This window comes from Octopus sinensis, linkage group LG2 (assembly GCF_006345805.1).
Source record: "Octopus sinensis linkage group LG2, ASM634580v1, whole genome shotgun sequence".
Classification (NCBI taxonomy): Eukaryota; Metazoa; Mollusca; class Cephalopoda; order Octopoda; family Octopodidae; genus Octopus; species Octopus sinensis.
The window spans coordinates 82,675,684-82,701,176 of record NC_042998.1 but is presented as its reverse complement, the minus strand read 5'-3'; the positions used below and the strand labels follow the sequence as shown (position 1 = coordinate 82,701,176).

The 25,493-nt window shown below is 35.1% G+C and overlaps 1 protein-coding gene across 1 annotated transcript in view; it reads left to right on the top strand.

Moving 5' to 3' along the window:
* LOC115225054 overlaps positions 1-13,801 on the top strand; it is a 440,194-nt gene extending 426,393 nt beyond the window's left edge. The window contains exon 8 of the mRNA XM_036514746.1: positions 13,601-13,801. Coding sequence (XP_036370639.1) covers positions 13,601-13,754 — 154 coding nt within the window. The 3' untranslated portion in view covers positions 13,755-13,801. The remainder of the gene's footprint in view (positions 1-13,600) is intronic.
* Positions 13,802-25,493: the final 11,692 nt, after the last annotated feature.

The window sequence follows — 25,493 nt, the reverse complement described above, 5'->3', positions numbered from 1 at the left end:
TAGTAGGGTACCTCAATTTCACTTGCTATGAATAGAACTATCACTCCAAAAGCAAAAATTTATCACTATGAAAATACACACGGCAAATGCAACGAATATAAGAGAAACAGGCTTCCCTTGTATGAACTGCAGAGATAAGAAATACGGATATTCCAGGATCAATTGATTTCGCTTTTTGTATTAATATACTTGAAGCTCGTCAGCCAGACTTACTGCAAAATCAATTGATCCCGGAATATCTGTTTTCCTTGGTTCTGTAGTTCATACAAGGTAAGCCTATTTCTGTTATATTCGTTGTATTCGCTGTGTGTATTTTAATAGTAAGAAATTTGTGGCTTTAGCTCGACAGCTCTATTTATAGCAAGTGGTATTCTGATGCACTACTAAATTTTTTCATACATACATACATACGTACATACATACATACATACATACATACATACATGCATACATACATACATACATACATACATATATACATACACATATATATATATATATATGTGTGTGTGTGTGTGTGTGTGTGTGTGTGTGTGTGTGTGTGTGTTAGTGTATCAGCAAAAAGGCTAGCTCTAAAATCTAAGAGATGAACGCAGTAGTTGTACTAGCAAGTAATGTTTGTAGCCACTTCAACACGGCTGTTCTGTTCGAAGGGACTTTACTGCGATTTTGTATCGCCAAGGGGACATCTCCTCTAGCTTGTTAACGATACACAGCTGCATCAGATATATTGCGAGCAGGGGGGGGGGCAAACCCCTACTACATTCTAGCAACGAGACAAGCATAGAAGTCTGATTTCAGGCTATTTCTGACTCTCTGCAGTACTAGATATGGAAGTAGTTTGCTTCTGCTTGCTAAGTTACGGGGACGTAAACATACCAACATCAGTGTCAAATGATGGTAGAGGGACAAACACTGGCACACAAATACCTACATACATATGTATATATATATGTATGTGTGTATGTGTGTGTATGTATGCATATATATATCTATATATATACATGCACATATATACATATATATATACATAATATGTATGTATGTATGTATGTATGTATGTATGTATGTATGTATGTATGCATATATGTATCTATCTATCTATCTATCTATCTATCTATCTATCTATCTATCTATATATATATATATATACGACGTGCTTCTTTCAGTTTCCATCTACCAAATCTACTCGCAAGGCTTTGGTCGGTCCGAGGCTATAGTAGAAGACACTTACTCAAGGTGCCACACCGTGGGACTGAACCCGGAACCATGTGGTTGGGAAGCAACTTCTTACTACACAGCCACATATTTGTGTGAAGGCGCACGGCCAAGTGGCTAGGGTGTGGCACTCACGATCGCTAGTTCGTGGGTTCGATTCCCCGGGCCGGGTGGTGCGTTGTGTTCCTGACCAAAAGAACTTCCCATCAAAGGGAATACTGACCTGCTCACCTAGCCTGCAGTGTGTCATCATTCGCAGACGAAAAACAGAACATAGCGCATGATGACCAGTGAGGCATACCAACTTCAGATAGTCTGGTCGATCACATGACCATATGATACATGTGTCTGCATATATATATATATATATATATATATATATATATATATATATATATATATATATATATATATATATATATATATATATATATTTATAGGAAGTTTTACTGTATAAATCATAAGGGTAAAAAATTAGAATAATTTATTACCAGTGGTTTGCATGTGTAATAAAAGTCATAAAGTCAGTGGGGTTTAACTGATCTTTCTAGCATGTAAGAAGTCCTGCCAGAGGGCTTCTCTTTGTGTGTACATACCCTTATACACTTTATATATGAATATATGTTTGTCTTATGACTTTATTACGCATGCAAACCACTGGTAATAAATCATTCTAATTTTTTACCCTTATGATTTACTCAGTAAAACGTCCTGATTCTGAGGCTTAAAGTGAGCAGTTTTTTAAAAAAATTAATGATTTGCTGCTGTTTATATGCATGCGCCTGCGCACTTGATTTGAAACCAAAATGTTATATGCGATGTAGCTGGAACGTGTTCTTTTGGTACGTATTATTGCTACCTACATAACTATGCATTGTTTTAGCTATCTCACCGACGAACTACAGATGACAAATTAATTTATTTGCTCATTAATAGGGAAACTCGAGTATGAGATTAACTAAAAAATAATAATTCCTTTCATTCTAGTGCTTTATCGTTGTTGTGCCTTTTGAATTATTTTTTCATGGTTGTGTTTCATTGCCCTTTCTAGCATGTAAGAAGTCCTGCCAGAGGGTTTCTCTTTGTGTGTATACACCTTTATACACAATGCATATGAATATATATATATATATTTACATATATACACACAAACACGCCCCAGTGTATATATATATATATATATATATATATATATATAATTCAGCATTTCGTGCTTAAGGTGGAAAAACAGCAAGAAAACTCCAAGACTGCAATATTAGTCTTGAGAAAGCTTCTCATAAAAGCGTATAGTACTAAAAAGAACAGTAATATCAGAAATACCAGAAGAAAAGTGCATAGCAGCGTCGGTGAATTGGAAGATCGGGGATTTCTGCGTATTTGCGCGTTTTCGGTAGCATGTTATCACTATCAACCACATGCTTAGACAAATTTCGTCTCTACTGGTAATAAATCAGTGACATCGGTAGATATCGACGCGCGTGCCACGTATGTATGTTGCCTTGGAGAACAAGACGGTTGACTAAATTACTGATTTATGAAAAACAAAAGAAAAACAATAAAGGGAAACATCGACGTTGTCGTCGTAGTCATCATCGTCATCATCAACCACCATTCCATCATCATTTTCGTCTCTACCAATGCCACGACGACGACCAACACCACCACCACCACCACCACCACCACCACCACCACCACTGCCACCACTGCCACCACCACTACCTCCATCATCATGATCATGATCATGGTCATCATCGTCATTTTACGTCCAATTTTTTAATTGCAAAGGTTGACGGAGATTTTGCAGCTGAATACATTTTCTATCGCCATCCCTTTTAGTGACGTCATACAATCCACAAAAACATGCATGAGGATGGGTTTATTCTAAATCCAGGAAACGTAATTTATAGTTAGAAATCTGTATGAAATAATATTTATTACCTTTGAAAATAACGGGTACGAAAACACAAAAAATTTGCTATGAAAAATATACAAATCTTTCATATTAAAAAAATATTCTAAGAAATTTTTCTCTTTCTTCTTTCCGAATGATATTTGATAACATTTTCTCTACTTCAAATGTGATAATCGGTTAAGAATATACAAATTTCCTTATGTTGCAAAATAATTTACGATTATTTTTTTCCCTGTCTTACAAATAATACTTGGAAATATTCTCTCTTCTTTAAAATTGCTAATTGGTTACCAGATTAACTCAGAGCAATAAAATTGATATAGAAAATATAAAACGTAGAAATCTATGACAACGCGATGATTATCTCAGTTATTTCTTCACGTTAGGGAGAAATTATTTTTTAAATCTTTCAACACTATAGGAAGAAATGTCATTTTTCTTGACAACAAATCTTTACAAAAGCTATTCAACTATATAGAAAAATCTTCTGTTATAGTCAATGTTTAGTCATGTATTTATAAATGCATTACAACTATGACCATCACATGTATTTTTCTAGACATGACACATCTTGGACTTTGTTATCATACTTTTTTTTTTTATTTAAGAGCATAGGGTATGGTTTGGTTATGGATTGTAGCATGTCGTATAACGATACAGAACCTCTTCGATTTCATACTGAAGCTGGCGAAATCGTAAGTACTCCAGGCAAAATACTTACTGGCATTTCATCTGTCTCTTGTTCTGAGCGCAAATGCCGTTCAGGCCGATTTGCCTTTTATCTTTTCGGAGTCGATGAAATAAGTAGCAGTTTAATACTGGGGTCCAATGTAATCGACTAGCCCTCTCTCCCAAAATTTCAGGCTTTCTGCCTTTTAGGGAAGAAAATGGTCGAATTTGTCTTTCATCCTTTCGGGGTCGATAAATTAAGTACCAGTTGAGCACTGCAGACGATGTAATCGGCTCACACACTTACCCGAATTTGCTGGCCTTGTGCCCAGATTTGAAACTATTATTGTTGTTGTTGTTGTTGTTATTATTATTATTATTATTATTATTATATGAAAAGTCACAGCTTATTTTGTTGGGTATGATGGCAAGTGTCAGCTGTCCACAGCCATCAGTCTAAGTTCTACCTTCATACTTGCACCAATCTTCTTCGGCCATGCTGGTAGCTGAGTGCTGATACTTTCAAGTGCACCAATTACTACTGGTATCACGTCTGCTCTCTTCATTGACCACAACTTTCGTATTTCCCACTTTAAATCGTCATAATTGTTTATTTTTCTTCTTCTTTCACATTGATTCTGTTGTCATCGTATTATTATTATTATTATTATATTATTATTATTATTATTATATTATTATTATTATTATTAAGGTAGTGAACTCACAGAACCGTTTTCTCTTTGGACAATGTGCTAAACGTCTATACTTCCTGCTTTTTACTTTCTGATCTCCAATTCCCGCCGTAATCAACTTTGCCTTTCACTCTTTCAGAGTCGAAATAAGATACCAATGAATTACTTGGGTAGATGTAATCGACAAACCTCCTCCCCTCAAAATTACTGGCCTTATGCCAACATTTGAAAGAATCGTTATTATTATTATTCTTAGGCTACTGTCGACACAACTACTTGCTGTTACTATGTTTAATCGATCCTGAAAAAGTATGAAAGGCAAGTCTCAGAACGGTGGCGTTTAAAACATTATTATTGCTTCTAACATAGATAAACATCCAAAAGCTCTGATTGAGTGAGCTAAGACTGTTATACCTCTGGTAGTACATGACTATTATATGTCCTCGCCGATTTACGACCTATCTGACTTAACCCGATCGACTTTACGACGATTAGCACGCCAGCTCTGGGCAGTAATAATAAATAGTCCAGTTGAAATCTATTCTTGGAAATTAACCCGTCTACGGATGATGTCAGCAAACAAACGCTTCCCTTAGGTTTGGTTATCGATCATCTCTGTGTTGGATGACTATTCTGTCACGGAGATATCAAAGCATTCTCGTATTTGTTTATGAGACAACTGCTTGAGACTACGAATTTTTTTACTAATGCCAGTATAATAGTATAATACAATATACTGTGTGTGACTTTTACCTGAGAACGTACCTCAAAAATGTAAAAATATAAAGCAAAGCTATGTAGGCCTATAGGCCGACTTACGATCAAATTGACTTACGACCAGTCAGTCGGAACCAATTGTAGTCATAAGTCGGCGATGACCTGTCTTTATTTTACAATTCCCTGAGAACAAAAGTAAAACTGACCTTGGCGGAATTTGAATTCAAAATGCAAAGAACTGGAACATAAACTGTAAGGTACTTTGTTTTACGTTGCATCGATCTTGCATGGAGTACAATCGCTCAAAATCATGCAATAAGACTAGAGGTCCGTGACTAATACCGTCTATGTTTATCATCAAAGTGTAAACTGTGATCACACTTACAGAAATTCTGTTAGTAATATATTGTACCCATCCATCAATTTATAGAACTACCATATCAGTCCCTCTTGATATGCAACTATCTAACGTATATCGGAATGTGTGAGTAAATATTTAGCCATATAGGAAAAACAGAACTAAACTGACACTTCGTCGGTTGTGATGATATATGTTACAGTTGATGTAATCGACAGAACAACCTGCTCGTGAAGTTAACGTGAAAGTGGCTGAGCACTTTACAGACACACGTACACTTGATGTAATCCTCAGGGAGATTCTGCGTGGCACAGAATGTGACAAAGCTGGTCGTTGGCATTAGAATTACAACTAAATTTTGCCAGCTGAGTGGACTGGAGCAACGTATAATAAAGTGTCTTGCTTAAGGACAGAATGTGACGCTGGGGATCGAACCCACAACTTTACAGTCATGAGCCGAATACCATACTCCCTACCACTAAGTCACACGCCTTCACTGGAAAAATATAGCATTAAGGAGCTATATGATTAATTATAAGATAAGATAGGGGAAATTTTAATATTTCGAAATCGATACTGAAAATGAGCAATGAATATACACATTGCATAAATGCTTACGGACTCTGTAACGCCTAGAAATATTTCATCAACATACCATCAGTCACATTACAAAAGAAGATCGGCTAAGTGTACTAAGTATCACCACATAAAGAAGTACAACTGAACTAATTTATTATAGGATTACGGTAACTTTATTATACACATACACAGGTAAAGACACACATACACACACGCACACAAAATACACATGCACTCACAGAAATTTCCTATTCATTAAGCGCCTTCAGTGTGGAATATCTTCTTTGCAGTTCATGGGAAGCACTAGGAAGCACATATGTATTTAGTACCTCCTCTGACTCACAGAAACGAAAATACACATGTATACAAACATATATGCGTTTATATATATATATATACATATATATATACATATATATATATATATACATATTATATATATATATACACACACACACACATATATATATATATATATAGCCTTGGATTTTTATCGCATTCTGTTAATTTTATATATATATACATATCCATATACACACAGACACACAGACACACAGACATATATATATATATATATATATATATATATATATAAAAGCTATTTCTTATCTTGGCTCATTAACCCCATGTATGTTGATTCGTTAGCTACTGCACGCATTTTTTTTTCTCTCCTTCTTTCTGTGTTTTTCTCTCTCTGTGTATCTTTCTGTTGAAGAGCGTAGGCTCGAAACGTTAAAGACTTGTTTTATTTATATTTCCTGAGCGCCATACTAATACAATTGTTCGTTTGTTTTCCACCTGCCTTCGTCTTTTGTTTATTTTCATAAAGCTTCCCGTTATATATATATATATATTCCTGAAGATTTCTCTTGAATGAAACAGTTCTAGTCCTGTAGAAGCTCCTTCTATATAATAAATTAATTTTACTCTGCTATGTATTGAGTACCTTATTTACTGTGGTTAACCCCGAATCAACCCGGGACCTATATATATATATATATATATATATATGTGTGTGTGTGTGTATGTATATGTATGTATGTATATAATATGTACGTATGTATAAATATACGCATGCATACACTCACATATGTGTGTGTATGTGTGCTTAAATATACAGGTGTATATGATACGCACGCATATTTAATTTATCACTCGTTTTAAGTTTAGAATAGAGTTCTTTGTCAACACTTCACTGATCTGAATGACAGAACATTTCAACTACACAATGAAACCACGCTTCAGTAATTAATGTAATTCACTCCTAATGATTCAGAACGTAACTTATTGCTTCATATTCATCATATTAAAATAAAAAATCTATATTAAATAGAATTAATCCAGCAACATCTTTAACTACATTTATAATAGCATAGCACAATTATCTTTATTCATTCATACACTAAAAGTTCATTTGCATGTCTTACAGTGTATTTATATATGTAAATCAGTATTTTCTGAAAAGTACTTCGAGGAACATTGGTGCGATGTTAGTTTTATGTGCGACTCAGATTTTTAAAAATCATAACTTAAGGCTTAAGAAAAAAATCCATATTAATGTTTGAACGTTTTGAAAACTGCGCTACTCATAATTTTCCATACACGGGGTTAATGAGCCAAGATAAGAAATAGCTTTTATATATATATATATATATATATATATATATATGTCTGTGTGTCTGTGTGTATATGTATATGTATATATATATAAAATTAACAGAATGCGATAAAAATCCAAGGCTATGAAAGATTTCAGAACATTTATAAAGAGGCCTTACAGCTGTTTCCGGGATATTTTATATATCCCTTCATCAGAGGTGGTTAAGCAATAGTTATTATAGAGAAGATATGACATACAGAGTGCTTTCACAGCCTTGGATTTTTTAATCTCATTCTCTTAATTTTTATATATATGCATGCTAATATACAACCTACAGTGAAGTCCTCATTCGTATCATTACCGAACCTGGAGCTTAACTATAGTGTGTCCATAGCACTTACTCTGCAATACCTGACACCTTTGGGTCTTCTTAACACTATTACCTCTCATAATCTTTATATATATATATATATAAATATATATATATGTATGTATATATACACACATATAGCCATATGTATGTATGTGTGAATGTATGTATCTATGCATACATATGCACGCATGCACCTTTTTTACACATTTACGCACATGTTTATTTCCGAAATTTTAAACTCCACTTGATAGTCATAGTTCTAAATGTTCCAGGAAAAGTTAACTATGTTTTTATATCACCTTCTGTATGACTCGAAGGGAAGAATTTTGGCAATGACTGACCTAGATAAATGCGTGATAGTTATATGCATCCGCTAACTGACACACACACACACACACACACACACACACATATTATATATAATATATATATATAATAATATATACATTATATATATATTATATATATATAAGATTATATATATATATAAACACACACACACATACAAACATATATACACGAACTGAGGGTGTCCATAAATTAGCTTTGCATTTGAAAAATTCAGAAAAAAAAAGAATAACGCAGCAGAATTTATTGGTAAACACAAGTAAACAAATAATTATTTTTATTAGAAACACCAGAACACTTCTACGTTGGCTCCATTGGCTGCTTGCGACCTACTCAATTTCAGATTTTTCTCAGTGTTTCAACTTGTAAAGCTAATTTACGTACCTGCTGTATATGTATGTGTGTTTATGTATATATATATATATATATATATATATTATATATATATATATAATATATATATATATATATGTATAGTCCACTGTTAACCAACTGTAATTTTGAAATAAACTTTTATTCATCTCGCCCTCTTATACAGCTATTTCGATTCAAATCAAATTGTAGATTTTTGTAAGGAAGTTAGTTCTCTATCTTCTATCTTCTATCTTCCTGTTTCTCGCTTTCCATATATATATATATATATATATATAATATATATATATATATATATATATATATATATATATATATTATATATATATATATATACATATATACACAAATGTGTGTATACAGAGACAGAGAATGAGAAGAAGAGAGAGAGGCAGGGACAGAGGCAGAGAGAGGGGCAGAACCAGGGAGATAGAGCACGGGAGACAGCTTACTATATTAGCCTGATTTTAAAGGTTTACAGATAATATTGTTGATTGAACTTGGTTCATGCGTTTAAAATTTGCCGCACGGAAGTATACATACGCGCGTGCACACACACATCATATTTGTGTGACTGAAAAGGTATCAGTCACTGAGGATGCGTACTCACGCTGAAACCTGCGTGTCATAGCGATAGCCTTTCAGGCTCTAGTGCACAGGAGCACGTTACATATATGTATACAGTTTGATATTTTGAACGCCGCTTATCTTAAACGAATGATAGTTTAACAATGCCGTAGCAAAGGCATCAGAATATATATATTTTGCTGTTCAGAGAGAGAAAGAGAATTTCCGACTAGGATATAAGTGGCCGAAACGGTGTCTGTTGCTGAGGCATTGAAATCATATCAAAATACGTGTCTGGCAATCTCCATAGACAAGCAATTTGTATATGACCTCCAAATACCCGATTTGTATTTTATATTATCAATCTTGAAAGGATGAAAGGTGAAGTTGACCTTGGTGAAATTCGAACTCAGAACGTAACGAGCCGGGACAAATACTGCAAAGCTCGTTGTTCGAAGTTGTAGCGATTCTTCCCATCACCAAACTTTCGAAAACAGTTCTATACAAGAGTATCGTTAGTTATCTCAATTTATGCTCTTCTCATCCATTCAAAATTAACACATCATTCGTTCAAAGGTAACACACTTGTTTCAGTATAGATTGCTTCCCGTGCATTGATATATTTTAGATTAGACATGAAAAATCCTGTAACTTAGAAACGCCATATACAATTTGCGATGCCTATGCGTTTCTCAAGAGCATTAGTGATTTATATATAGGGAAACGGCTTTAATTCAGGACTGAAACTGAATTACAATCTCATTTGTTTTAGGAACCAAATTCATGCTTTATAGCACTCGTCACAATACTCTAAATATAGGAGTAACATCTTGTCATACAATGAAGCCAAAACGTGCGTTAGAAACGTTCATCTTTATCTAACATAATAGGCAACAGAATAGAACCTTTTAGCCGAGCCACTTAATTGCTGGAACGTAAACAAACCAATCGGTTGTCAATCGGTGTAGGGGAACAGATAGAAAGAAAGTCTTTCTCTCTCTCTCTCTCTCACACACACAAACAAACAAATAAACAAACAAATATATAAACGCACACACACGCATACGACCGCCTTCTTTCAAGTTTCCGTCTTCCAAATCCACTCACAAGGCTTTATTCAGCCCCAGGGCTATATTAGAAGACACTTGCTCAATGTGCCACACACAAAGGCACACATAAGGATGATCTATAGTGAGTATTAAGTTGGGTTAAGCGTAAAAAATTAGCAAAGTATTGAAATGACACAATTAGTCTTACACCGCTATGTTCTGTGCTTCAATCCCACTTAGCTTTTCTCGTCTCCATGGTCAATAAAATAAGTACTAATAACACTATTTTTTTAATAAAGTAAGATGATAGTCAAAATTCTTTATTTATTTAATTTCTAATGAACATAAATGGGATATACCAATATTATATTTGCATACACATGCATAAACTAAGAATATGCAAAAGAAACTAATAAATTATTGTAACTAAGGAATTTATATTCAATTATAAATATTTAGGGGTGAAAAAAGTATTCGTAAAGAACATAAATAACTGATAATTCTGATTTAATACTTCGTAGCATAACCATTATTCAGTTCCACTTGAACCAATCTCTTCTAGTAGTTCTTAATCAATGACTTGCATGTTTCTTTAGGAATTTTTACCCATTCTTCTTGACAAATTTTCTTCAAATCTACAATGCACGTTGGGGCTCTTGAATGAATTTTAATTTTCAAATAGCGCCACAAGTTTTCAATGGGGTTCAAGTCAGGTGACTGGCTTGGCCATTCTAGTAATTTTATATTGTGATCGACAATCCATTTTTTGGTAGACTTCGCCCTGTGCTTAGGGTCGTTATCCTGTTGTAAAAGCCACCCTTCACAAAGCTGGAGCTTTTCTACAGAGTCCCATAAATTATTGTTCAAAATATTTTGGTACATCTCTGCATTCATTCTACCATCTATCACATGTAAATTGCTAGTACCATTTGCAGAGAAGCACCCCCACACCATGATGTTACCACCTCCAAACTTTACGGTAGGAATTGTGTTTTTCGGCGAATAGGCGGTACCGTCTTTCCTCCAAACACGCGAATTTCGTCCAAACAATTCAATTTTCGACTTGTCTGTCCAAAGAACATTTTGCCAGAATGTATCACATTTATCTTTATGTACACAAACAAATTTTAAATGCGCATCTCTATGCCTTTTAGTCAACAGCGGAGTTTTTCTAGGAGAGCATGACTTCAGCTCATTCCTATGAAGTTCATTGGTAATTGTTCGTAGTGTAACACTAGTCCCTGAAGCTAACAATTATTCTTGCAACTCCTTTCTGGTGATCATTGTGTCTTTTTCGATTCTCTGCTTCATTTTTCTTAAAGATCTAGGAAAAATTTTGCGTGGTGCACCGGATCTCGTTCTGTTTTCAATAGTTCCAGATTTTTTATATCTTTGAATAAATGAAGATATGGTAGAAAATGGAATACGAAGGGTCTCTGATATTTTCCTGTAACTTTTATCTGCTTTCCACTGTTCAATAATTAAGTTTTTCACTGAATTTATGAGTTCTTTACTTTTAGCCATTATTACGATACTACTTTATGTTGTCTCAGTGCTGAATGAAGAAGCTAGCGTTTTGACACATAAAAATGACAACTGATACGATTATTGGAACAAACGACGATGTTCTAGTAAAAAATATTTTAACAGTATTTTGTGGCATAGAAAATCATAAATTTATTCTGTACGAATACCTTTTTCACCCTAAATATTTATAATTGTATATAAATCCATTAGTTACTATAATGTATTAGTTTCTTTTGCATATTCTTTATGCATGTATATGCAAATATAGTATTGGTATATCCCATTTATGTTCATTAGAAATTATATAAATAAAGAATTTTGACATGAACGAATATTTATTTCCTCCCACTGTATATATATATATATATATACTACCGAAAAAAAGCATGATTTTTATTGAACTCAAAATACTTATTGTATTCCTTTTCTTGTATACTTTCATTTAAAGTGTTTTTAACATTTTCTCATCATTATTAAAGTCTTTAAACTGTATTTTAATACATTTGTACTAAACATTTTTTAACACAACAAAGCTTACACAAAGCTTTACATTTTACTTTTGATAATCTTTTCCAAAAAAGTGAAATCGGTCAAATCAATAAACATCTCTGAAAGTCCATTGCATTTTAAAACCATTGCACTAAGGACGTTTAGCTCTTATTTCTAACGCCCTAGTCACATTTAGTGACATTTGTAATTCTCCTTCTTTGGTAAAAAATTGCAAACTGCTGTTTGTATTAGTTATATATATATATATATATATATATATATATATATATATATATATATATTATATATATATATATATATAGAGAGAGAGAGAGAGAGAGAGAGAGAGAGATATGTATTTATATAAAACTTACTTGGAAAGGATGCGTGGCGTTCGATCATATAATAATATAAATAATATATAAATATATGCATATATACATACATATATGTACATACCTACATATACATGTATACATACATGCGTAGAAACGAACTTATTTTTTGGAACAACGAAAAAAATAGAGAAACGAGACATGCAACTTCTCTAGCTATCACTCCTCTCATTTCTCATTTCTATTTCCTTCTCTCACATTCACCCACACTGTGTCTTGTGATTCATTTTCTCACAATCATAGTTATATCTCTCCTCCTTTATAATATCCCTTTCACCCCTCTCTCATTCTTGCATTCTTCCTGTTTCCCCCCGCCCCCAAAAAACTTCGTTTCTATGTTTTTGTTTTTATGTTTTCATTTCTCATTGCGTTCAAAGTTTTTTTGATGTCCTGTACCCATATATGCATGTATATATTATTTATATTATATATATACATACATCCATACATACATCCATACATATATATATATATATATATATATATATATATATACATGTATATTTACAAGTATACACACTTCTTGTAAAAGTTGAAGAAATTTTCAAGATTATCCTTTTCTTGCAGCTGTTGATTTGAATTCTCTTAACGAGATCGAAATATTTTTACGCCGTATTTTACATTGATTAATAATATATTTGATATTTATTTCTATGCTGGCTCATACATAATTTGCTCTCGGTATTTCAATCATCACTTCCAAGCACATACTAACGGTGTTTGCTTTCGTTTCAGCAATCATGATGACTCCGATTCCCAGTTGCCTTCTAATGTCCTTGAAAGAGCGTATCCCCTAAAGCATAGTCTTCGGATGTACAGTAATAATGGCTTTCTATTTGATGCAATCAACAGCAACCAAATGAAAACTGGAAATTTAACATGGCTTTAAAACGAGAAACAGGACAACTTCGGAAGAATATTTTATTTACAGTAAGAGTGTAAAATATTTAGACTTTCTTGAAAGTAATGTCGAGATTAAAACATCATACTTAGTGAAAGTGGAAGAGAGAGCAGGAGAGAGAGAGAGAGAGAGGAAGAGAGAGAGAGAGAAAGAGATAGGGAGAAGACAGTGTAAAAAAAGAAAGGTAGATGGATTCATTGATATATATACATATATATATATATACATATAAATGGAGGGAGAGAGAGAGAGAGAGAGAGAGAAAGACAGAGATAAAGCGATAGACAGATGGATAGATAGATAAATAGATAGAGAGAAAAAGAAAAGAGAGAGAGAGAGTGAGAACATTCCTAATAATTAAAGGATTGTAATTTTGGAATATTTTAATCTCATCTTAGTGGAAGCTCAGGACAGCTTCTCTGTTATCTATTGCAACCGATATCTATCAATATCTATCTATCTATCTATCTATCTATCTATCTATCTATCTATCTATCTATCTATCTATCTATCTATCTATTTGTCTGCATGTCTATATGTCATCTATATGTGAATATATATATATATATATGCGTGTGTGTGTGCGTGTGTATGTATGCATAAAAGTGTATGGCCTATTGGTTAGAGTGATGGGATCTCAATGTTAAGATCGCAGGTTCAGCTCGTGGGCCGAGACGCGTGTTGCTCCAGGCCATGCGAATGAAAAGAGATTATCTTCTGAAAACTGTTTAACTCGTTCTTACTAAACGAAGTCCCTTACTATGTTTGTTCTTCACTGAGGCAGACATTCCCTTATCTTTTATCTTTTACTTGCTTCAATCATTAGACTGCGGCCATGCTGGGGCACTGCTGTGAAGAATTTTAGTCGAATGAATCGACCCTAGTACTTATTTTTGAAGTCTGGTACTTATTCTATTGGTCATTTTAACCGAGCCGCTAAATTACAAGGACGTAAATACACCAAATACGGTTGTCACGCGGTGGTGAGGGACGAACACAGACACAAAGACACACACTCACTCACACACACACACACACACACACACACACACACACACACACACACTCACACACACACTCATACACACACACACACACACACACCACAAACACACACACACACACATATACGACGGTCGTCTTTCAGTTTCAGACAATTATCCAATGTGCCGCGAAGTGGGACTAATCTCGGAACCATTTGGGTAGGAAGTAAACTGCTTACTACACAGCCACGTCTGTACCTTGCTACTTTCACCATTTTCACTGCCAAAGACACACTTAAGATCTACATTGTTCTAACGAAAACCTATAACCAACGAAGACATAATTGTTCACTATTGTGATATATAATCAATGCATAATTTCTGTATGCTTGACGGTCATTAACGTGAAAATCATTATTCTTATGTTGGTTATTAAAGAAACTTTGATGCATCGCCTCTATTATGTATTTCCGTATAATGATGTCTCGTTTGTATAGCTAATATCATTGTATCAAAATAACACAGTGAATTATTAATTAACTGCTCTTTAAATGACTTTTACAGCTGTATTGTTGAGCTTAGTACTGCTTACATAGAATATTGTTTTTGATTCACTTAGATACAACCTCTTTATTATTATGTAAAACACAGTGTTTAGTTTATCAAAACAGCTTCCTGTTATCTTTTACATGAATAAGGCGGTGAGCTAGCACACTAGTTAGCGTACCGGGCAAAATACTCGTTCAAATCCTGCGTTCAAATTCTGCCGAGGTCGATTCTACATTTTGCCCTTTCGGAGTCGATAAAATAAGTACCAGTTAAGCACTGGGGTCGATGTAATCGACTAGCAACCACCCCGAAAATTGCTGGCGTTGTGCTAAATTTTGAAACGATTATATATTACACGAAATATCATGTTCTGGGCGTGCCACCTGCATCTTATTAATCTAAACGATTAATTAGTCTATGTTTTTGATTCACTTACAAAATGAACGTCTTGAAACAACAAAAATGTTATAAATTCATTTGGAAAGAACAAACTCGATGCCATGTAAAACGTAGTGTCTAGTTTAGTTTATCAAAGCTGCTTCCTCTTATATATTACATGTAAAAAAAAAAACTCTTCCTAGGGATGCCTTCTGCATATCATAATTATTAATTATTAGTTTCGAATTTTGACACAAAACTAGCAAGTTTGGAGGAAGGGTTAAGTTGAATACATCCACCTCAGTGCTCAGCTGCGAAATAATGAAAAGCAAAATTTGATCTCGGTGGAATATGATCGCAGAACGAAAAGTCGGGCGAAATACCGCCAACCATTTTGCCCGAGCTAACGATTCTGCCTACGCGCCTCCATATAATTTCAAATAATTAATTAGCGAATGTTTTCCACTAAAAGCCTTTATACTTGCCTGGCTATGGTATTTTAGGAACTTATGCACCTAACAAAGCTGAAATGTAGAAGGTAGACATTTTCCAAATGCAAGAATAAAAAAAATGACAATAAGAATTTGCAAATACGGCTGTAACTCATTTTAATCTTTACATTGCACGCAAATTACAGTAATTGTATTGAGAGAGATAAAGGCAGTTTCTGTGCGTTCGTGTTCATATACGTAAGAAGTGGTTGTTTCACCGTTACATCTCTTGGAATCGCAAGAGGAAGAAAATGTATAATCGCTTTGGTTGCGTCGTCCAAATGCTATAGATTTAATTCTCCCACAATGCAACAAGATGTGCGCCATCCAGTGGCCATTGGATGATACAACTAGTTTCAAGGGAGGTAACTGTCTACAGTAGTATAGACATTTATACTCATCTGATTTAGGGTGATTGGCGTAGTTGTAAGGGTGTCGGACTCAGTATCGCGAGATCGTAGTTTCAATCCTTAGACTAGGTCGTGCGTTGCTTTCTTAAGCAAAACACTTCTTCTCACGTTGCTTTGCTATTACTTCAACATCTTACGCGTGGTGCACCGCGTACTTATTTAGGCAATGTTCATTTGATGAAGGGAGTGAGCAAATTTACAGCACAAACACTAGATCACGGTATACAAAATATTTTGTGCAAGTGCTTCAGCAAAAAATTACAGAAATGTCTTCCTTGACCTATGTGAGACTACCATCACAGTTATCTGAAAAGGCCAAATAAAGTACACAGATGTTCTGAGATTTCCCACTTCTTACTCAAGATCATATTCATTAAATTTTTAAGCGAATGGACTTTGTAAGTTATTTCCCCTGTCGTTCTTGGTAACAATCATTATTAATGATAACATTAAAGGTGTAATTTTTAATTGATTAGATAGTTTCTGCAGCTCAATACACTACACACAGACACACACACACACACACACATATATATATATTAGGTCATCCCATAAGTAATGCGAAGTTTTCAATTGCATAAAGTAAAAGTTGGAGGGGCACGGTATAAACTACCTGTATCAACTTGTTATAAAATCAGGTAGTAATTTTACTTTGTCCCTATTCTTAGTGCAAGTTTTGAAGAGTGCTGTTTGATTTTAACAGTTATTTGTTATTTTTTCAAAGTTATAAAGGAAGTTACAAAGGAGCATATTCGGCATATTTTGTTTTATGAATTCAATAAAGGCAACTACGCAACGGAAAGTGCGAGGAATATTAAGGCGGTATATGGGGATCGGACAATAAGCGTAAGCCAGTGTCAACGGAGGTTCTAGAAAACTACAGCCTAGAAGATGAGCCTCGTCCTGGAAGTTCTGGAGAGCTCGATGAGGACCTCCTGCAGACCCTAGTGGAACAAAATTCCATCGTAATTGTTAAGAAACTAGCAGAGAAACTTGGATCTGGTCATTCAATCATTCATCGACACCTGCGTGCCATCGGAGAAGACAGTAAATTGGATCAATGGTTTCCTCACAAACTTTCCGAGTCTAATCGCGCGCAGAGAGTGACTGTGTGCTCTTCTTTGCTGCCACGTCTCACGAATGAACCTTTCTTGGACCGAATAATGATGATTGGTGACGAGAAATGGGTTATCTAAAAATAAAAAAGGTCAAGCGCCGCGGACAGTGCGTAGGGAAAGGAGAAACACCGGCACCCCAGGCTAAAGATAGTCTCCACCCGCGTAAGGTGTTGTTATGTGTTTTGTGGGATATGAAAAGTTTAGCCCACTTTGAAATTTTAAATCCAAACCAATCGATAACAAAAAAGATCTACAGCAAGCAGCTTGAGTGGCTTAAGTCAGCGCTAGAAAAAAACGACATCTTTCGTTTGAAGACGAAAGGTATTTTTCCAACAGGATAATGCTCGGCCACATACAACAAGGATTATATTCCAAAGGCTGTAGCAGTTTGAATAGGAAATGATGCCTCACCCACCATATTCGCCAGACACTGCACCATCTAATTATCGTTTATTCCACAGTCTTCAAAATCATTTGTATGGAAAAAAATGGAAGAGCATTGTAGAAAATGAAGGAGAGTCTATTTTAGATTTAAAAAAGAATTTATCTTAATATAAAAAACCGCATTATTTATGGGATGACCCAAAATATGTATGTATGTATGTATGTATGTATGTATGTATGTATGTATGTCAGGTCACTTTCGAGTGCTACTGGCAACATGTAACCCAGTACAACTTGTTGCATGGTCGGGTCGTCGGCGACTAAACCGGCAACCTCACCAAGCTTACTTGGTGAGGAGAGTGTTTATTGGACACCCTGCGGGATGAAAAACAAAACCCGTTAAAGGGCAGAGGAACTCTTGAGAGTCAGCGGCTATCCAATAAATGTCTTAAGGCTGTATTATGCGCGGGGACATAGAAATAATCGGACTGAATACCCGATCGCGCGGTTAAACCATTGGAAGTGAAGGACTCCTAGCCTTTGTTAGGGCATCCTTCTAGGAGAAGGTAACTCAGGTAACTGGGATAACTCCGACATAAAACCTGCGGCTCAGTGGTTACCGATGATGTTGACTTGGTCTTCTTTTCGGATTATGGCGGCTGTTGCTTAGTGAGTGGGATTGACTCTGTGCACAGCCTTTCTTCACTTAAAAAAAATCTTCTGGCACAGGCATTGCACGATAACAACATTGATTAAGCTTCGTGCAATGGCCATACTAGATAACGAGGGGGCAGCCACCATGCATGTATGTATGTATGTAAGCCACTAGTCACGTGGTCTAGTATTGGTCAGGATGTTGCACTCGCGATAGTGGGATGTGTTATTTAGCAAAACATTTACGTTGCTCTCCAAGTGAGAGAGTAGCAGAATCGTTGGTGCGGCGGCAGAAATGCTTTAATGTATATCTTCCGGCTCTCTACATTTTAAGCTCAAATCCCATCTGCCTGGAGAAGGCAATGGGACAGCATCCAAGTATTCATTCCAAGTCCATCCATGGCTGCCGAAGTTCCAGTAATCTACTTTATGGTGGCAGAGGAGGGTACGGGTTCTTCCAGGTCTTATAGATGGGAAGAAGTTTCAGATGCAGAGCACCTGCCCAAGGGCAGACCACCGTTAGACTAGGTATATTAGCTATTATCTGTTTCTTTATTACCCACAAGGGGCTAAACATAGAGGGAACAAACAAGGACAGACAAACGGATTAAGTCGATTACATCGACCCTAGTGCGTAACTGGTACTTAATTTATCGACCCCGAAAGGATGAAAGGCAAAGTCGACCTCGGTGGAATTTGAACTCAGAACGTAACGGCAGACGAAATACGGCTACGCATTTCAACCGGCGTGCTAACGTTTCTACCAGCTCGCCGCCTTCATAAACGCAAAGACGGACGAAATGCCTCTAAGCATCTTGGCCGGTACGCTAACGATTCTGCTATCTTGCCGCCTTTGTATTAGCTATTATCATCCCACTTAACTATAACACCCTTTTATATGAAACAACATTATATAAATCTGTTCTAAGAACCTGATATCTTATGTTGCAATAATTAGCTGTCAAGTAAGTATCACATGTCTAGAAAACATTATTCCCTACCCCGCAAGTCTTACACATTCAATTATTACTACCACGTCTGTATTGAGTCGGCAGCTGTTGGTCTTCTAACATTGCAGATTTCAATTACTGAATTAAGTAAATTTCGTTTTAACATTGAAGTTTAATATTTCCCATTTTCTTCATTTCTTCCTAATGCATCTGAATGAACTCCAGTGTTGCCTTTCATTAATGACTGCATAGCCATTGTCTCGTCATTGTGGTTTCCCATTGTATATATTTCTATAACGGCAATCAATTCATACAGATTGGGATACAAATACTTTCCTTGCCTCTTCTCGATTCTTTGCTATCTACAAATCACTCTGTTATGAAGAATATGCTCTAGATTTTCTTTAGATTTGGATCAAATTATTAAGCATGTTACTTTACACAATAATTTCCATTTTATAAGGCCGCGAGCTGGTAGAAACGTTAACACGCCGGGCGAAATGCGTAGCCGTATTTCGTCTGCCGTTACGTTCTGAGTTCAAATTCCGCCGGGGTCGACTTTGCCTTTCATCCTTTCGGGGTAGATAAATTAAGTACCAGTTACGCACTAGGGTCGATATAATCGACTTAATCCGTTTGTCTATCCTTGTTTGTCTCTGTGTTTAGTCCCTTGTGTGTAGTAAAAAAAATAGGTATTTCGTCTGTCTTTACGTTCTGAGTTCAAATTCCGCCGTAGTCGACTTTAATTTTCAACTTTTCGGGGGATGATAAATACCAGTTGCGTACTGGGGTCGATCTAATCGACTAAGCCCCCCTCCCACAAATTTCGAGCCTTGTGCCTAGAAAAGAAAACTTTCCCTATTATCTTTTACTTGCTTCAGTCATTAAACTTGCGGCCACGCCGGGGCACTGCTTTAAAGGAGTTAATCGAACAATCGATTCCAGTACTTAGATTTTTAAGTCTTTTACAATTATTTTATGTTTCCCTTTTACCGAACAGCTACATTTCGATAGTGTAAACAAACCAACACCGGACCAACACCAGTTCTCAAGCACACACACACATGCACACACACATATGAACACACACATAGACACACAGACTCACAGACTGCACACACACACACACACACAAACACATACATTAACCAAACACCCTGCAAAGTCTGAGAGTGGCCTGGTGAGCAATCTATTTATCAGGAAGATCAATAAGGATATTAGGTAGGGCTCTGGCCTCATTCTCTGGCGGAACTCCCAAAAAGTAAGACAGTGATTTAATACCAATAGTAGCGAGAGAAGTGCAAGTTTTGCCTATTTTGATATAGTAGATTTTTACCCATCTATATCGAAGGAGTTTCTGTATAAGGCACTGGATTTTTCTAGGACCTACATTGGAATATAGATGTAGACATACGTATGATCATGCATGCCTGAAGACTTACTCTTTAACAAGGAGTGGACAGGAATAATCACCAGCTAGAGATGTGAATTCATTCCAAACGCAAAATAGTATATGCTTTTCCCACTGATGACGGCTGACTTCCCAGTAACGTGGGTCTGTGTGTATCACGTAAGTCGGAGGAGATATCTTCCTAGGGCTATAAACAACGGTAGCATCGTCCTCTATGTGTCCGCCACACTTACGTGGCAAATATACTTCACGCTTGCTTGCTGCTACTGCTTACTTCTCGCCCAGAGATTTATTATTGCTATATATATATGTATATATAATATATGTATATATATATATATGTATATATATATATATGTATATATCACAATCAAGGAACGGCATAATAGGCCATTCACCCACTAGAAATAACAGCCAAAAAGCTTCAACCGCAAAATAACATTAATTCTGTAAACCAGGAGAAAATTGAAAAAAACATTTACCCTGAAATTCCTTATACGATGCACCGTTTCGTCTACTGTTTAATGGTAAACTGACCTGATTAAATTAAATCAAGCCAATCTACATAGGCCCTTAGATTCATCAGTAAGGAATAGCCAAATCGGAACAGATATTTTTCACGAGGCATTCACGTCCATGCCTCGCCAATATCTGACCTAAAATTTTCAAATCGTCGCACTCGCGCCAAATTTATCGGCAGCAAATAAATATAAGCCGCCGATTCCATTACGGAACTAACCAGAAAATTCATAATTAATCAATATAGGGATTATAATTCATAATTAATCAATATATTGATTAATTATATATGTATATATATAAAATACAGTGTACATTTAAGCACATGAGGAATCCACTTGTGGGTTCAATATGCTAGAAAGAACAGCTAGGTTTCATAACTACAAAATTAGGGATAAAATTCGACAGGAACGAAATGTAAAAATAAAAACATTTTACCATCTAGTTTCCTGGACCAATTCGTTTCTGATTGGTTTCTAAATTAGAGAAAAAAATGCTATTATGCAATTCAAACAATGATAGACATAAACCAAATCATAAGTAAAAAATAAAAACTATTTTTATAAAACATATAACTAGATCACAAAAAGTATAAAAATGAATAATTAATATATAATAAGTAAAATTTACGTACGTTTCATGGCTATAATTAATTTTTTTTACCTTAAATATTTAACATAATAATTGTATTGTAGGAAACTGATCCTAATGTTTTAAGTTTCAAATTTAGTTAATGGAGTTTCTTCTATAAGAAACATCATTATTTTATTTATTTATTTGTAAATAAATATTGTTTAACTCTATCTACTTATTTATTTAACTATTATTGTGAACCTAAAGAGTGGCTATAATTTTAAATTAACTTGATTTCGATTAAATTTAAATTTAATTGTAATTCGAATTTAGTTATAGCCATGAAACGTACGTAGTTTTTTTACTTATTATATATTGATTTTTCATTTTTATACTTTTTGTGATCTAGTTATATGTTTTATAAGAATATGTTTTATTTTATATTTATGATTTTGTTTTATGTCTAGCATTGTTTGAATTGCATAATAGTGTTTTTCTTCTCTAATTTATATTTCATAATATATTTCTCTAATATATATTTGTGAAATTTGATTTAATACTAAATTGAATTTTTCCCTGTAAGTTTGGAGTTATACTCCCTAATATTATATATATATATATATATATAATACTATATATATATGTATTGCCCAAACGACCTGACCTGAACATTAGCTTCAAGGTTAATCCAAGACCGGGACCGTTATTCTAATTTTTAAATAAAAAATGTTCTCTAGCCGATAAATTAACTGCTGTACTTTCTTAACTGCTGAGTAATTTCCGACCTCAGCGCGCCAAAGTGAAGGCATTTGAAGAATACACATAAATATAATTTGTAGAGCTTTATGCATGCTGAATTTCGGTCGAGCGCCCTGTATCTAGTTCTGGAAATTGTATTTCGTAAACCACAGAATACGCTGATGATCTTGCAGATGTTTACGTATCCATATACGTAAATATTAACAAATGAAACTAATTAGTACGTAGGTAATGGTTTTTTTTTATTTTCGTATATTTTCATTTGTCTTATTTTTAAACTTTGGTTTTTGCTGAATTTTGTTTTTGAGAACACATTCTTCGTGGCAAATGGCGAGTTTGACGTCTATATCTAGCATACAGGCTGTCCACTATTAGTGGTCATTCCTTTTAATTTTGTATGTATAAAATTTTTAATCTTCGGATTTTTAAAATAATATGCTAGGCCACTGGCTTTAATTAATATCAATTTCTACCCTTATTTTAATTTTTAAATAGAATATATATATATATATATATATATATATATATATATATAATATATATATATATATATATATATATATATATATATATATATATATATATATATAAATAGAATGGACGAGCATTTGGAAAGAGTAAAGAGTTTTGCTGTGGCTGCAGAGGTGAAGAAAAGGAGGTGTACCTAACCGGACTGAAGGAGCTGAGTAAGATGACACAGAAAGTGGGCGATAACGTAAAGTCATTACCCCCGAAAAGGGTTATGGAAAATATGGAAAAGAAGACCATTACCTACAAGGTGTACGCAGTGGAGAGTAGAAAGGTGGAGCGGATGGGGATGGAAAATGTAGAAAAAGCATTGAACGGTCTTTCGAAGGAGCTGACATACATAGTGAAAGGAAATGGATATGGGACCATGTTTGTCAGCGGAAGAGGAAAAGTGGCTAGCGAGTGCAACTGTAAAAACGGAGGATGTGGTACTTCTACCTACGTATCTTGGAAGAGAGACTTCTAAGGTGAGATTAAAAGGAATTCCACCCGATATAGAAGTGGCTTGGGTTGCGGCAGCCGTCATCGTTGGAAGTGAGGAGGAGGTGGCTGTTCTCCAAGCCACGGAAACGGAGGACGGAGGATGGAGAGGAAAAAGACTGGACCTAATTATGCAGGCAGAGGAGAGGCAATTGGAGAGTTTGAGGGAGACGGTGACGCTGGGAGAGATTGTGTTAAGAGTGTGGGTGGAGGGCAGAATCCCAAGATATTTTAAATGTGGCCAAAAGGGCCACATTAGTACTGCCTTCTGAAGAGGAAAACGACAGAAGAATCGGTGGTGGAGATGGAGGAGAAAAAAGGAAGAAGTACAGATAGATAGAAGGAAAAAGGAGGATGAATGGACAGTAACAGAGAATAAAAGAAAAAAGAGAAAGAAGAGGAAGAAAGTCAGTGTGATGTGGGACCCCAGACCAACTACATCCCACACAAGACCACTCAGACCCACCCTCCCGATACAGACACCAAACCCACCCACCCCTCTCTCCACAGGAAAAAAGAAGAAAAAACAGAGACCACAAAATTTACAAGACGCCCTCCTCCGATGAAAAAGGTTATGTATACATGGAGGAGAGAATGTTGTCACTCAGCGATGGGAAAAACGGTAAACGAAAGACTAGGTCAAAGACTAAAGAGGATTCAGAACTCAGAGGTGGCGAGTGGTGTTACTCAGTGTGGGGTGAGTAACACACTTTTCATATTCTCATTTCTCAAGTTATCATTCATGTGTCATTATTTTAATATTTTGATTTTAATGCTTTTCATGTTCATTTTCATGTGTCATTCATAGCATCATATTTTTATTTTAATTGTTATATGTCCCCACATTTGTTGTAATGTCCCATGTATGTAATGTCTTTATGGCAATTTAAAAAATAAAGAAGCTTGCTTCCCAACCGTATAGTTCCAGGTTCAGTCACTCTGCGTGGCACGTTGGGCAAGTATCTTCTATAGCCTCGGGCCGACCAAAGACTTGTGAGTGTATTTGGTAGACGGAAAGTAAGGAAGCCCATCGTATATATATATATATATATATTATATATATATATATATATATATATATGTATTTAAGTGTGTGTATCTTTGTGTCTGTAACCTACCACAGATTGACAGCCAGTGCTGGTGTGTTCATGTCATCGTAACGTAGCGGTTCGACAATAAAGACCGATAGAATAAGTACTAGGCTTTTAAAAATAAGTTCTGGGGTGGATTGGATCGACTAAAACCGTGATACCCAAGCATGGCCGCAGTCACATGACTGAAACAAGTAAAAGAATAAAAGATATATATACTCTCTTTCTTTTCTCTCTTTTATATATATATATATTTACATACATCCACACATATTTATATTTATGCACTCATCTATCTATCTGTCTATCTATCTATCCTTGTCAATTCAACTATGCATACATATAAGCTCCATTAAATTTTTGATGATTTATTGAAATTTCATCGTTGTAAATTGCATATAGACTGACGTGTTCACTACGTTGATTCAAACATATATTTAAGAGTCTTG